The sequence below is a fragment of the Odontesthes bonariensis genome, chromosome 19 (assembly GCF_027942865.1).
Source record: "Odontesthes bonariensis isolate fOdoBon6 chromosome 19, fOdoBon6.hap1, whole genome shotgun sequence".
In the NCBI taxonomy this organism is placed as follows: domain Eukaryota; kingdom Metazoa; phylum Chordata; class Actinopteri; order Atheriniformes; family Atherinopsidae; genus Odontesthes; species Odontesthes bonariensis.
Genome location: NC_134524.1, coordinates 30,423,432 through 30,439,581, shown reverse-complemented (window position 1 = coordinate 30,439,581; position 16,150 = coordinate 30,423,432). Strand labels below are relative to the sequence as shown.

At 39.0% G+C, this 16,150-nt stretch overlaps 1 protein-coding gene across 3 annotated transcripts in view; it reads left to right on the top strand.

Annotated features, from left to right (window-relative positions):
• Window positions 1-16,150, top strand: part of rtn3 (reticulon 3) — a 30,872-nt gene that overhangs the window by 9,955 nt on the left and 4,767 nt on the right. For 2 of the 3 annotated variants that reach the window (XM_075451553.1, XM_075451554.1), the window contains 3 exons: window positions 11,078-11,285; window positions 14,507-14,645; window positions 16,070-16,139. In XM_075451553.1, the coding sequence (XP_075307668.1) occupies window positions 11,078-11,285; window positions 14,507-14,645; window positions 16,070-16,139 (417 nt within the window). Of the gene's footprint in view, window positions 1-2,896; window positions 5,639-11,077; window positions 11,286-14,506; window positions 14,646-16,069; window positions 16,140-16,150 lie in introns of all 3 variants that reach the window. The other variant, XM_075451552.1, reaches the window with a different exon arrangement.

The following is a 16,150-nucleotide window of genomic DNA, read 5'->3' as shown; positions in this document are numbered from 1 at the left end:
TATGGTCATCTGTCTTTTTACATACTCTCTGCAGTTATTTTCTATCACATAAGTGCTTCCATGCATATTTCTGAATTTGCTTTACCCAGACCCGTAGATCAGGGAAGAGTAGGTAGATTATGAATTTTGTTTTGAGCTTATTTTGTCTTGCATGTGAATGAACCGATTAAGACTGACGGCGGCTCATGCTTTGCATAGAAGAGATTTCTGCTGTTTTTTATCAAACGTTTCTGATGCCTAAGCTACAGACATGGCACAGCCCGTCTCAGACCACATAAATCAGTTTACTGAAGTCGCACTTGGTAGATGGTACATGACGAATTAATGTGGAAAGTTTTTAGCTAAAACTTGATCTTAAAGTAGTCTAGTAGTATAAAGTAGTCCTAATGATTTTCAACATCTTTGAAAGTAATGTCACTGCCCTAAGTGTTCTGGAATTTGTTTACAAGTACAGAGCCTAAAGACTACAACACTGTTAGCAAGATGGAAAGTCCATTCATGTGGCCTAGTTTGAACAAGGCATTGTATTGTGCAGCAGAGGAGGTGGCAGGCCTATCAAGACAAAGTGATCCAGTCAGTCACGCACCCATAGAAAGAACTGTGTTTATTCAGTGTTGGATAGGATTGGAGTCATGCTGACAACAGGGCTAACGATGCTGGATAGGATTGAATTCATGATAATCAACACTTTTGGATTGGCGTGCAAAGATTCGATTGAGCAGATAATGTCCATCTCCTAATATGAAGTGTTTTCAAAAAGGCTTTTTAAAGACGTTTACACTTTTCACGTTTTTGTTATATTTTAGATTGGCAGCTTTTCTCTTGTCAATCTACACAAAATGCTAAAATTAAAAGTCAATTAGATTTTTGGGACTGTTTTTTGTACGTTTTCTGCAAATAAAAAAACCTAAATATATTTTTACATTGGTATTTAGACCATATACTTAACAAAACTAAAGTTTGAATTGTCTTTCTTTTGGAAATTTTCCTATTTCACTTGTCAAAATTCCATAGTTCAGCAAGGTTTAAAAAAGAGGCGTCAGAATCTAAAATGGTCCCCAAAAAGCAGCTTCAGCAATGTGGGAAGCCGTAATATTTGAATGAGATGATTAACTCACAGCCATTTTCAGTGCAGAGAGACCCATACTGCCAAGTGTTTTACAGTATTTTGACTGATTTTCCAAGACCCACAGAAAAGTGTGTCTTATCACTATGTACACACCGAAATTACCAAACGAAAGAGTAGACTCTCTTCTTTCATCAGGAAAAAATTTTTTGTATCAAAACAATACTCAAGGCCCTCTACAGCGTTTTGGTCTCATTTATGGTCAGCATCACTTCCCTGTATGACACACCGCTCAGAGGACAGCAATGTGATGGCAGTAAAGACGGTTATCCCTGCGTTTCTGGGGAAGTAAAACAATGTGCATTTTCTAGATGTAATAACAATTTTGCTCCTGTTAGGGCAATAAGATAATTGCAAGTAGGAAGCCCCCAAGATTCTTGAGCTAATGAGATGCATTGCTACTGGCATGCAAGGACATTGTTCCCCCTTTGATATACTTTACATTTCTACGTTTAGAAGCAGTCTCCAAGTAAACACAGGATAGCACAGCTGAAGTCCATATTAGTTATTAGAGGTTATTGATATCTTTCATTGAGTAGTAATTTGGTTCCCATACTGCTGCTTAATATCGAAGAGCACAGGGTGTGGGAACTTTTCAAAGTCTGAAAGAAATTTTTTGATAAATTTGCAGTGTTTTCAGCATGGTACACGTTCCAAATAGACTGGCTGATCAGCAATGTGTTGATAATTTAGAAAATATGATGAAAATGAAAAGAAATATTTTTAATAAATATATAAAGTTAGATTGAATTCATAGACCTACTGTTGAAATGTTTCTTTAAACATTTTTCCCTAATTTTTCTTGTCCCTCATTCAAATTGGTAGCTATTCTTCTAAAAGAATATATTCAATATGACATCTATGATTGTTAAAGATCAGATTATGCAGCAGCGATCTCCTTTATTTAAAGAAAGAGACATTTTTGTTGTGCGCGTATAAAAAGTGCACCGAAAACTTTTGACCCAGTTTTTTAGATTCTTTTTGTGTCAGTTTGTTATTTCACTTTGTATACTTCAAGATATCTTGGGTCACAATCAGGAGCTCTTATGAAGTTTCTGCCATTTGGACAATGACTGAAGAGTTAAGAGTAGTAGTATCATATTTTGTTTTTGGGAAATTTATGTATGCTCTACATTGGAAGTGCTGTGCTCAGTGACTCAGTTTCTGAGGTATTTGGGGTTATTCTGCCAAAAAATAGCTTTATACATGTAATAAAACATACTTGGACAGCAGAGTGTCTTTAGCGTAGAATGATTGAGTTGACTTGATTTTCAGCTGATAATCTGTGCTCATAGAATGATAAACAAATATTTTTCAAATGTAACCGTGACTGAACAACTTACTTATGAAATATTCAATTTTCATTTCTGAAGTTGATGCTACTTACAAACACTTTAAAAAAGAAACTGCCATCGAGTATATAATGGTAGTATACACTTGCTCTACAAAAAAATGCAAAGTCATCATAGCCACACTGATCATCGATGACATTTTATTTCTTGTGCTGCTTCATTTGATCATTTAGATAAGTTCCCATATTGAATGCTGCTTGACGGTAACTCTGAAATAGGTAAGGGCAGCATGCAGAAAGTTAAGAACCTATCCATATGAATGTGCCTTACATTTTCATGATGCAATGCATGAATGCTTGGGCTGTTACCTTAAGGTTTAGCTGAATAATATTATAGATGCATGGGTGTTTAGTTGTAGTGATTTTTGTGATCTCCCCACTTTTGTCCTTTTTGCTGTCATTTATTTATGGTGAGGCAGATAAGAGAGTGGCCCCAGGCTCTGACAAGCCCTGTGAAGGTGTAGCTACATCACTTCGCTTTCCTTCACAACCCGGGTCATTCTCGCAGAGTATTTACGGAAATGAAGCCGGGCAAGTAGATGAACAAGATTCTCCGGTAAAGACGTCCCCTGTTTCCGAGCGAATAAAGGCACTGGAAGCTCTTGCTGCCAAAAAGAGGGAACCGGACTTTAGAGGTGATGGTAGCTTTACTCACTTCAGAGAGCGCCACCATGAGAAAGCTCCCACTGAGACCTCCAAACCTCCCACTGAGACCCCCAAACCTCCCACTGAGACCCCCAAACCTCCCACTGAGACCCCCAAACCTCCCACTGAGACCTCCAAACCTCCCACTGAGACCTCCAAACCTCACATTGAGACGTCCAAATCTACTACTGATACCCCCAAACCTCACACTGAGACCCCCAAACCTCAAACTGAGAATGTTGTACCAGACATTCAGAAAACGGGATGCACTGTTGGTCAGGAGTCACCGGAGTCACCCTTTGAAGTACTTGGAGATATGAGACAAGTAAATGAGTTTGAAGAAACGGAAGAGTGGATGAAGGCTCATTTACCTCCAGTGCTGGATTTTGATGCTGTAGGTTTGAGTAAAGGCAGTGACAATGCTCCAATGAGGAAGACTGATATCGATGAAGCTGACGCCACTGCTTTTGCTGGTGTCCCAGATGCTTTTATGGATTCTCCTGTTGAAGCTCCAAAACAGAAAGATGAAGCAACTGGTGAACAAGAACAACCTGGAGTTGAGGAGGACTTTGACATTAGCTTTTTGCCAACAGCCTATATGTGGGATCAGCAGGAAAAGTCTGGAATTCAGGCTCCATTAAATCTCAGTTTAGTGAGTCCTTCTTCACCTGCTCCTCCTGCAGGCTTTTGCTCCCCATCTCCTCCTTGCTCCCCTCCATCTTCTTCTGATGTTCAAGACAATGTTTCAGACGAGAAAAAAGCTTCTTGGGCTGGAGATTTGGAGCACCCAGAACCAAGTGAAGCAGATAGCTCAGGAGAGTCGGATGACACTGTAATTGAAGACGGAGTCTGTGCTCCTGCGTCGGCATTCCCACCGTCAGTCATTTCAGATGATCCCACCATTATCTCTGCCTCTACGGCTACGGATCTTTCTTCTGCTGAAAAGGAGGTCCCTCCTCCAAAGTCTGAGAGGAAGCTAATGCAAGTTCCAACAATAAATGTTATTGAGACTGATGAGCCAAATTACAGTGAAGAGGAGATGGAAATGGAGCCCGAGGAAGATGAGGACTATGAGGTTGTAAAAGTCCTTGCCGGTGAATCTGCAAAAACTGTAGAACCAGAGCCAGAAAACGCTCACCCTCAACCACTCAAAACACGCCCCTTAGAAACTGAATTTATGGAAGGCTACTCGCCTCCATCCTCCCCTGTGGACTCGGATGCTGAATACTCCCCCAAACACAAGGTCCTCAAAACTACTGCAGAAATGTGCCATCAGCAATCCCCCCTAAAATCTGAAGTCCAGCCTGATCAAATGGTTTCAAAGGACTCTACATCTGATGTTTTGCAAGCAAAATCTGACGATTCACAGACGACTAAAAATGAAGTGAATATTGAACCCACTCCTTTTGTAGATGGAAACGAAGAAGTGGACTTTCCAGACAATGACGATGAGTGGTCAGATGAAGCACAAGATATCCTGGTCAAATCTAGAGAAGCTGATCTTTCATCTAAGGAATCAGCTCCTTACAGCCAATCCAAAGAAGATGAAACGGGCAAAAAACAAGCAAAAGAGGCTTGTATGGTAACTGCTCCTATTTCTATAACCAGTTTCATGCGGGATGATATTTATGACAGACAATCATTCGATTACGACTATGATATATCCTCCCCTTTGGATCAGGATGATGGTAAAGGGCTAAATAATGCCAAAGAGAGATTTCTTTCTGATCCTGCACAAAATGATGTTGCAGAAAACGGGTCAAGTCTGGACAACACCATTCCACTTAATGGGGATGAAGCTCTCAGCAACTCTCTTGGTCAACCATCTCTAGAGGAATATCCCCAAAACCCATATTCCTGTTTCCAAACAGAGACACCAAGCAGCATCAATGACCAAGATTTCATTAAGAAAGTGACCACTGGTATACCTGCAGATAACATAGAAAATGGCAACACCCTGCCATCTCATAAACCAGGCTTAACCATCCAGCAGGATGTGAAAGTGGATTGCAGTGCACCTGACACATCAACCGGCCTAGACGGAATCAGAAGCGACGACGCGGCTTCTGAACCTACGGATAGTTTTGTGGAATTTATGAGAGAGTGCCTGAAATCGAAGCAGGATGTAGAACCAGATTGTGTGCATCAAGCCGTTGCCTTTAAGAATGAGTTCAGCAAAACTAGCTTGCCTCCCTCCCATTCCTCTCCAAGTATGGTGATGGATCTTGAACAAGAAGAACTTACGATCAGTGCTCTCAAAGAGCTCGGCAGCAGCCAAGATGAAGAAGAGTTGATGAACCTCCAGTCAAAAGTTTCATACCAGAATCAAGCGAACCCCAGTGCCACATCGTCACAGCTCTCTTCCTTCACCTCGGGTCCTAATCCTCCGAGTTCACAAAGCAGCCCTGTGATCGACGACACATATTCCAAAGAGGTGGAAGCCATTGACGAATGGGTGGCTGAAGCCTACCATCTTGCTGAGCATGTCTTGACAGCCATACTAACCCACTTCTCAGGTAACATCTTTTCCCTTTGGGCAGTAGGCCTGCTAACTTCACGCACTCCCCTCAGCGGGACTGTTTTTTTGGGGTTTTTTCCGTCTTGGTTTGCACCTTCTCACCTTTTCCATATACAACAGAACTTTCCTGTCCACTCCCATCAAACAAATAGTTTTTGAGTTCTACCAGTACTGTTGTACCAGTATAATGTTAGTGTCCAAAGGAAAAACAATGATTGGCTTATATGATTTGATATCATTTGAGTGTGGTGCCTATCTGTGAGGTAAGCATCTTGGAAGTGGCTCTCAACAAAATACACAATGAAAACATTTGTAAGTCATCATATTGACCTTTTATTGATAACAATACATCTGTCACTTTAGTGTGTATGCAGCATGTCAGGAATTGAAAATACATCTTACTTGTTACTATGATGATGATGAATTATTTTGTAATTTATTTATTTTTCTTACTGATCTCAAGTTACTCCTGGACAAGTTTCATGTCTTCATTTTTTGAGCCATATCAACCAAGGAGTACACCAAACTGTTTGTATTTCTGGCAATTACCAAAGGCATGCTGGGTTGAAGAAAAAAATTGCAGGTGGTTGCTGCACTGCAGCAGCACAGACATCCAGCCCCAATGGATCAGTTCACCAAAACACATGCAGTATACACACCATTTTCCCAAAGTGAAGGCACCTTTGGCCTCAGGTTTCTTATATTGCTGTCCACAAGAAAGTCCTACTGTTAGATAACATCCAGAGATGGTAAAGATTCTTTAACTTTTTTTTTTCTAACTCTCTTGATTTGTTACGTAATGACAAAATGTTTTTGTGATGTTATGTTAATAGTAAAATGGCAACAGCAATAGAAAACATGAAACTGTGTCTGGCTGTGCTGATGATGGTGTCTATTTAGTTATAGCATCAAAACCTCATTGGAATCCCGATGACTGATTTTAAGACAGTCAATGAATAGTGTTCATGTCTCTGTGACCTAAGTGGCTTGACTCATTCACAATTTACCAAAGGCATGTAATCCTGTCTTATCTTAAAAACCAAGTCACGTGAATCCAAAGGTAAAATCCACTGAAGATACCAGATTTTAGTAAATTTGGGTAACTGTGTGCATATCTCCTCATCTGGTATGCACTAATGCAACCTATCGTGTTCAGTGTAAGTTATCGCAGCAAGATGGAATATGTGCAGAACACTGGAGGCAGAATTCCGCTCTAAATACAGGGATGCACTCTTTAACCTTGCCTTTTAGTGCTAAATAAGTTTAAAAGTTAAAATGATAATAACATTGTATTGCTCCCCCTTAGATATTTGAGTAGATGTCATGTATTCACTTTGATATGTATAATTAGAACAGCATTGCATAAAAATAATCTAATAATCTAAAAGTTGTACGTAATTGATGCCATACTAAATGCTGTAAAGACTGCAGCTGTTATGGAGATTCTTCTAGCAGTCAAACCATGGGGCATAGACACCAAGGCTACATGTGGTCAAGTGATCCCCAGTCCATTTGAGCTTGTAACCCTCTTGTGCCCTCTGTTCTTTAAAGCTCACCAGTGGTCCTCAACAGAGGGTGGATAGAAGTTTAAATATGGTGGCCTGGTGTTGGCTAGCAATAACCCTGAAAGTCACGCGGTACAGTCAATCCCAAGTGTCAGATTTCTGCCTTGATCTAACTTTCCACAGCACAATGGGTAAAGTATCTAATGCAGGATGATAAAGCATGGTCCAGTAAATCACAATCATGCTAAATCAGCTGTATATCTGGATGTCACCTTCGTGGCAATTCTTTTTGGTGTCATAATTCATGCTTAAGTTTCAGCAGGATGCTATCTTTGGCTAGAGTTTGCTGTCAGGTCATTCAGTCATACTATTTCTAGTCCTCTCTTCAGTCTGCATGCAAATTAATTTACATCGGCCTGTTTCCAAGTTTACTCAGATCAATATTGTGCAGGAATGTATTGTTATGAGGAGTAATAGCAGCTAGGTTTTGCAGTACCCTCTCTTTTCTGCTAACATGATCTCAATTTGCCACACATACACGGACTGGTATGCAGACAGTAATCCTGATGCATTCATTGGTCTACATGTGTTTGCATGCTTCAACCTAGAGCTGACACCCCATAACTGTGTGCTGGCGATCTTGTAATCGGACACCTGGGAATAATGCGTATGTAGAAACTTAAGGAAATGCCTATCGGTTAAGTTTGGATGTTAAAGCTGTTGTATCTTGACCGTTGATCTGTAAGGCTTTTTAGTAGTCCACCTTCAGATGCTTGTTTATGTGACATTACTGAGTTTTGGAGGGAAGCTATTTTTATTTATTTTTTTAGTTCTATGGAAGAACGGATCATTTGTAACTTTAGTGGTTGTTTTTGTTGGCCTTTTTAGGCCAGTTTTGGAAGCTGAGGTTGCTCAGGAGATAAATGTATCATGCAAAAACCTTTTAATATGTAGTTGTTTTACTGATCTTTGATATTGTTGCTCAGTTGATAGGTATTTTTATACCATGAGTAGGGATGTAAGAGTATACAAACATATAAAGATGTTCCTCACAGTTTTAGGCTTTTGTTACAGCAGAAAAAAATAAAATAACTTTTTTTTTGCTAATAAAAACATTCAGATCTGTCTAGTTGGACAGCTATTGTAATACTTTTAACAGTATTTACACAAGGCTATGGACGGATATTTCTTCAATCTGATTCAAATGTGGAAACATCTGCTCTCTCTGTTTAGGCTTTAATCCCAATTCAATTTCTGATGGAATCTAATAGACAACAATTGGGGTTAAAAACTGTCTCTTTACTTGGAGTAATTTTGTTGATAATTACTCACTTTTGCAGTTACTCTGCTCATTTATGTCAATCATTGGGATTTGTATCTATCATGTACTCTTTTAAGGCGACAGTTTTTTCTCTGTATATATATATTTTTTTTTGTCATGGCACAGCTGGTTTACAGATGCAACTCACTGGATGTTAAATGGGTTTGATGTTAAATGGCATCGCCGACAATGACAGTGCTGAACTTATTGTACTACATACAGGCTGTATTGTTAACAGTGGAGTCGAAGCAGTTCTGCTGGACAGACTTTTTTTAATGGTTAACCCAAGTGCCTTTGATGTGTTCGAGTTTGTTTGTTTGTTTTTCTTTTCTGGCTGATTTGCGATAGGCCAGTGTTAATCGACAATATCAGCTTACTAGTTTATAGGTTTGGCTCAATTTAACATCCACAGTAACCTTTAAAAGTGAACATCCACCTGAGATTTCCAAGATCTGCGGCACAGTTTTGGTATAAGTCGTTATATAACACACAGAAAATGCTGAAACAACAATCCATAACATTTCAAAGTAGCACACGGTATAATGTAATGACTAGGGCTGGGCAACGATTCAAATTTTTAATCTAATTAATCACATGATTTCCCTGCTTAATCACATTTGTGCGCAAATTCCAAAAATTTATTAAAAAGTAGTGTATAGCCTTTAGCATTTAGTTTTATTTTAAATGTGCTGCCATATGAATGAAAGTGCCATAACATTTGCTGTGCAAACACACTTTTAACATCAGCATCTTTCTGTAGTTTTTATGTAGAAGCCTCGCTCCACTGTCTGTGTTTTGTCTTTAAGTGATATTTTAGACTGGAACTACTACGGTGATAAGACAATTCAAATTGGTTGTAAATGCAGGAGTTTTTTTTTTTTAAAATTTATTTTGAAATACGAGCTTTTATGTTGAAACAAGTAAAACAGGAAGTAGCGCCGGTTAGCTCCGTGAGCTTCACACAGAGACCGAGGAGCACTTGTAACGGTGGTGTTACCTGCTAGTTTATTTTTATTTTATTACTCCATGCTTTGTGGTGTTTGCTGTAACTGTGTGAATCCGCCAATTACTTTCTTTTCTGGTTCCGCAGCAGACGGCAACAGACTTTTACCAAAAAAAGCCTGTGAGCAACAGACCTTTGCAATAATAAAACCTGCGTTAATGTGCGATAAAAATATTTATCGGCGTTAAATTATTAACCAGTTAACACGATAATAACGAGTTAACTCGCCCAGCCCTAGTAATGACACCAAATGTTTTGACTCTTCAAAGTGTCTGTATTAATTGTTTTCTCTCGTGCATCTTTTGATGTTTAATATTAAAAAGTGCTGACGACAAACGCACTGCTGCTCTGGGATGGTCTTCAAACTGCGTTTGCACCAAGCTGATTTGAAAAACTTACTGTCATTGATGTCATCGAGTATTTCACAAATGACCTACTAAAATAAAAATAGTCACGTTCATTGGCAGTAGAAGGATGTATAGAATTTTTACAGTATGCATTTTCCCCTTTCCATCCAGCATTTGTGGCCTCAGGCCTGTGGGGTTGATCGTTTTGTGTGTTTGTGTGTAGCTTTAAGAGCAGCACACTGTGAAAGCAGGCTACTTTGTCTTTCCAGCCACTGGGACCTTAGCAGTATATAGTGAGACAGGGAGGGAGAGAGAAAAGGAAAAAGGGCTGTCAAACTGGTTGCTTCTCTGTGGATACTGACACCAGACCATGCTGAGACGACGTGCAGTGTGAGGAAACCTTGCTCAGACTTCCTGAGCAATACCTCTTCAACTTTGTTCGTTAACCCCATACCAGTGCAAATGTTTTCAGGTTGAATTAGGAAAGTAATCCATTATTTTCATTGATATTTGATGTTTTCAGCCAACTTTGCTGACACATGGAAACTATTGTGTCTGAATAATGAAGGGTTCTTGATCTAATAGTAAGCTATACAAATTCAGGAACAACAGACCTTTTTTTTTCTCTATGTATGGCTATTGGAGTTGTTGCTGCTCATCTCAAAGTTGTAAACATAGCTGCTCTCCACTGAAATTAAGTTCCATATGATGTCTCTTCAATGTGCTCCCATTACATTTGCTGGAGCACTGAGGCCTGAATCGTCCCTGAAGCATCAGGCCACATGGTTTCTGCACCACCACTCACACAAGGCCTTTTCAAATATGCCCCTTTTACCCAAGCTCAGAGAAGGAGGGGCAGTTTGAGAGTGCCAACCCCTCCAGCATTATGTAACTGCCTTGTATTTAGGCTTTCGCATACTGGACTGTTCACAGAACATGCTCATGGAACATGCATACAAACACGACTAGGACATCTATCGTCATTTCTCTATCGTCATTTCTCTCCCTTGCCCAGTTATTCTGGGCTCCAAATGACAGTAGATTCAACATATTCATGTTTTATTGGATCAGAGTTGACCTGGTCTTATCCACAAGACTTAATACAGACTTCATTTCTGATTTTCCTGTTTGTTTTTCCTGAAATTTAACAAGAATTCCTCCTGCTGTTCTTACTTTAATTTCATGGTTACTAAAATAAAACCCTTCAGGCTGGTATGGTACACCAGTGTAGGTCTAACCTCCCACTTCTGCATCTCTACAGCTAAGGACCTCATACACTGGCGTGACCCTAAGAAATCGGGCTTGGTGTTCGGCCTGTCCATGCTGCTGCTGCTTTCATTAGCAGCCTTCAGTGTCATCAGCGTGGTCTCCTACCTGCTGCTTGCTCTGCTCTGTGTTACCATCACCTTCCGCATCTACAAGTCGGTTGTCCAGGCTGTGCAGAAGTCCAGTGATGGACACCCGTTCAAGTAAGACAAAGTCGATGGGTAATGTGGGGTTTTGTATCTTCTCCAGGGACATTTCAACTTAAGGGAGGGACAGGATCGAACTTCATACATTTCAAGTGGTCACCAATTCCTTAAAGAACTTTACTTTTTTTTTAAAAATCATATTCTTACATTCTAAAGACACTGGGGCCAGGAATTGACCAAAGGAGATGGGGTAAATCCTTCTGCAAGGGACACATAAGTAAGCCATTTCATGGCATGAAGAGGTCATTTTCATGGAATGACGACTAATACGAATGCATATATCGATGCCAGAAAAGGAACTTTTTAAAAATTACAAAGTACCAAATGGACAAGGTATTCTCATTACTTCTTTCCCAAAGGGCAGTTAACCAAAGTGAACAGATCTGGCCCGTTGGTGTTTATTTAGTTTTTATTGGAGAGCCACTAGTGCCATCAGAAACATTGCATCACCTCAGTGATGGCATTCCTACATGAAGGTCACTTTAATGTTATTATTTAATTTTATCTTTCAGGAAGTGCTGGAGAAATTCAATTCAGTTTATTTATATAGCGCCAAATACAACAAATGTCATCTCAAGGCACTTATAATAAAGTCCAATTCAAGCCAATTGGAATTCAATTAATTGTAATCATAATTATTCATAAAATAATCCAATTCGTTCATATAGAGCCAATTCAAAAACAATTTCCTAGCTAAGGAAACCAACAGATTGCACTGAAACTTTGTTTTCGGTCCAATCTCCCGTCCTGAGCGTGCCTGAGGCAACTGCAGAGAAACGACTCCCTTTTAACAGGAAGAAACCTCTGGCAGAACCAGACTCAGGAAGGGTGGCCATCCGCCTCGACCAGCTGGGGTTTGAGAAGACAGAAAGGGGGGGGGACACTGTAACACCATTCAAAGGATATCTGTTGGAACAGGGAAACACGAGTTAATGACCACAATAATGTCACATATACATAATGTCATTTGAGAAATTGAACAGGGGAAAAAGAGAGTAAAGTGAGGAAAGGTGTGACAGATGAGCTCCCCCAGCAGTCTGGGCCTATAGCAGCTTAACTATGGGATGTTTCAGGATCACCTGAGCCATCCCTAACTATAAGCTTTATCAAAAAGGAAAGTTTTCCTATGCACACGCATAATGAGCTGTTTGCTGTTATAGATTTGCTAAATTTGCTCAATGTGCTCAGAGTGCTTTTCCTTACAACATGTCATATTGTCATAATCGTTCATGTTCGCCCGATAGGCACACTGTGGTCATGTAAAACACATCTGGTGAATGGTGAAGCTTTTTCAATAGACTCGATTGTAACTAGCTAGCTTTATACTGTCAATGATTTGATTAAGTGTCAGGAATTAACTTTATCTTCCAGTAGCCAAACTAGCTGGTGGACTTTAGATTGTACTGTTCACTCTCTTTTTTGCCAGCCACCATTTTGAAGTTCCATTACATTCATAGTGCAAAGGATACTTGGACATATGGACTGGAGGAGTTTGGGATCAAACCCGCCGCCCTCCGACTGAACGACAACCAGTCCACCTCCTGAGCTACCGTCACTCCAGCTGAACTTTCACGTTAACAAGTTTACCTCTTGTGTATTATAGTTTTTTAGAAAAAAACATTGCTATGAATTAAAATGTCAGTCTTTCGACTGATGAATGAATGGAAGTTTTTTTTCCAGGATTCCACTGTTCAGCTGTTTATGAAATATCCCCTTAGTTTACGTGCCACTGTGGTGGGTGTTCATTTCCAACGGTCAGAAGAACGGTCTGTTCTGCCCAAACAATGAGAAACGGTATGTCCCCAAAGACTGAAGCAAGCATTCAGGAGAAGTCTATATATATATATATATATATATATATATATATATATATTTTCTAAACATTGAATATGCTTAATTAATTAATTGGATTTCATTGGATTATGATTACTCCAATTGGCCTGACTATAGCTTGGACTATATTATTGAAGTGCCTTGAGATGACATTTGTTGTAATTGGATTTCAATTCAAATTGAATTGAAATATCATAGTCTAGTTCTTCCTTTGATGAGAGTAAATATAGCTTTGATGATAGAATAATCTTCCATACACAAATTAATTATTACCACAGAAATCAAATGATTATATCTACAGACCCAACTGCTACAATGCCCCCACTGTGGTAGCTTGCATGCAAATATTTCATTGGCAAGCTACATAACAGGATATCTCTTATACATTTACTGTTTAGTTTCAAATATTGTTCAGGTATATATTTTTTTTGATAATTTCTCGAGTATGAAATTTCTCAGTTGGTAAGAAAAATCCCAATAATAAGTTGTTAGCATTAGCACATTCTAGCTCCATAACTCCTGGCTCTTGGCCACAGTGTTTGATAAGCCATGCCGACCGATGTGATGTACAGCTTCTGTGCTTCTTATGACTCATGAGGCCTGTACAATTCTAGGGTAAATGTTGTTTCAAATCTAATTTACAAAATCATGAAAACTTCATATAAAGAAACTGAATTATGTTTTTTTTGTGTGTTTTTTTTTTTAAATTATTTTTAACTTATTTAAACAATATTAATTAAACACAACAAATTTGTTAATTGCTTCTAAAGCATTAAAGATTATAGATTTCAAATGCTAATAGATAGGTTTGTATGTGGAGATTCTTCCATTTTACTGAAAAACTAATAAAATGTTTTTTTTTATATATATATATATATATATATATATATATATATATCTTTTTGATACATTTATTGAGGCAATAGATAAACCTTTGGACAAAAGTGGAATTTTACATATTATTAACCACACCTAAAAGTTTATAAGGCTCTTTTACCAAAATGTGATGAGCTTCACTTGCATTAAAGAGAAGATTTAGAATAAACCTGACTGTTTACATGATACAATGTGTATTTCACAAGGGGAAAACTTTGGATTTCTCCATTTTGAAACAAAACTTAAGCCTCTTTGATTTCAAAAACCCCATTTCCGACTTCCTTAAATAGTAAAAAAAAGTATGAAGTGAAAATAAATCTTTAGACTTGATCATGGTCAATAGACCTACAGTTCTCCCACAAATAATTGAAGACGTTTGTGCAATACTGATGCTCCCACTAAACCCTTTTCAGCACAGGCTGGTTATTTATGGTTTTCTGCAGCATTTCTGCAAGAACACTCAGCCTCATTTTGTGGTCTCCTTTCTCTCCTCCTCCATCTCTCTGCAGAGCGCTTATAGATAAGGATGTCAGCATCCCTCCAGAGACATTCCGCAAGCACGTGGACGCCAGTCTGACCTACATCAACCAAGCCCTGAAGCAGATGAGCCACCTCTTCTTGGTCGAAGACCTTGTGGACTCCCTGAAGGTGAGCAGTTCCGGCCTCGGTCACGGTCTTTCTGAGTTCTGACCATTTTCTCTGTATGTTATGGAATATTACTCCCACTCTGTCCCATAAAGGCCAATCTCCTGGGTGCAGTCTTTTTATAGCTCCGATTAGCCCAGTAATACACCAACCCAAGCTTACTTTATATTCCTTATCTTATCTGCATCATAGTAACCTTTTGTGGTTATGATAACCCTAGTGACAATTATTTAGACTGGTTAGAAATGGTTTACTCATTACAGCATGTCTCCATTTTAAAACGCTTATCCAGCTCTCAAGAACCGTGTTTTACTGTACTGTAGTGTAAGACTGAGGAATATATACTTGCCAATGCAATACTGCAGTAATTTAGGTATGGATTCATTAGACTGTAATACAGTCAAAGCTTTTAAAATGTCCTCAAGCCAGTTTCATATCTAGGGCAAGGGATCCGCTAAGGGCCCTGAAAGAGCTGTTGCCCAGTTCACAATGCAGCACACCACCAGGGTTCCTCATGCTGGGAGTGGTCCCATGGGACCACCCTTGTATCTCTTTCTGGTAAACTTGTGGTGGTGAAACTGAGCCAAAGGCGAGGCATTTTTTGTTTTTGTTTGTTTGTTTTTAGATTAACCAACCGATCTACATTCCTACCCTCACCTATGGTCATGAGTAAGGCTTCAGGATAAGAACCAAAATCTCATGCTAAAGTCCTTCGGGAGGGGCGCAGTCACTTTGTAAAGAGCCAGTTTTGGTGGCTTGGTTACTTGTGTGTGTGTGTGTGTGTGTGTATATATATATATATATATATATATATATATATATATATATAGGATTATTTTATGAATTATGATTATTATTAATTAATTGAATTCCAATTGGCTTGAATTGGACTTACTATCTAAGTGCCTTGAGATGACATTTGTTGTATTTGGCGCTATATAAATAAAAATGAATTGAATTGAATTGAAGCCTATTGAAGCTGTACCCCAATTCGGGGGCTGCATAGCATTTATGGTGGCCAAGGACTTTAATTACAATGCAGGGATAACCAAAACTGTCGTTTTAACTTTTAGAAATATATATTTTTAGTGGTTTTGCTTTGCAGCTTCTTCTTCTGGTTAATAGTTCCAATGTTGAACTGTTGCAGAATACTGTAAAGAGGCCATTTCCACAGGATGAATTTCCTTCTGTTCCACCAGTGAAATGTAACACTTCTACACAGGTGTTACACAATAAGTCTCATAAAAGTTCATTTGATTTTTAACAGGAAGATTCATTGACTGTAAAATATCAAAAAGATGTTCCAGTTCAACTGAATAATTAGTTTCTGAGAACTGTTTTTGATGCTCTTTAAATGTATTAAATGTATATTGGCTCAGATGTACAAGAAGTGTGGTTATGTGAAATGCTCTTTGTTTCTTTCCAAGTTGGCTGTGGTCATGTGGCTGTTGACCTACGTAGGAGCAGTTTTTAATGGAATCACCATTCTCATCTTGGGTAAGCAGCCT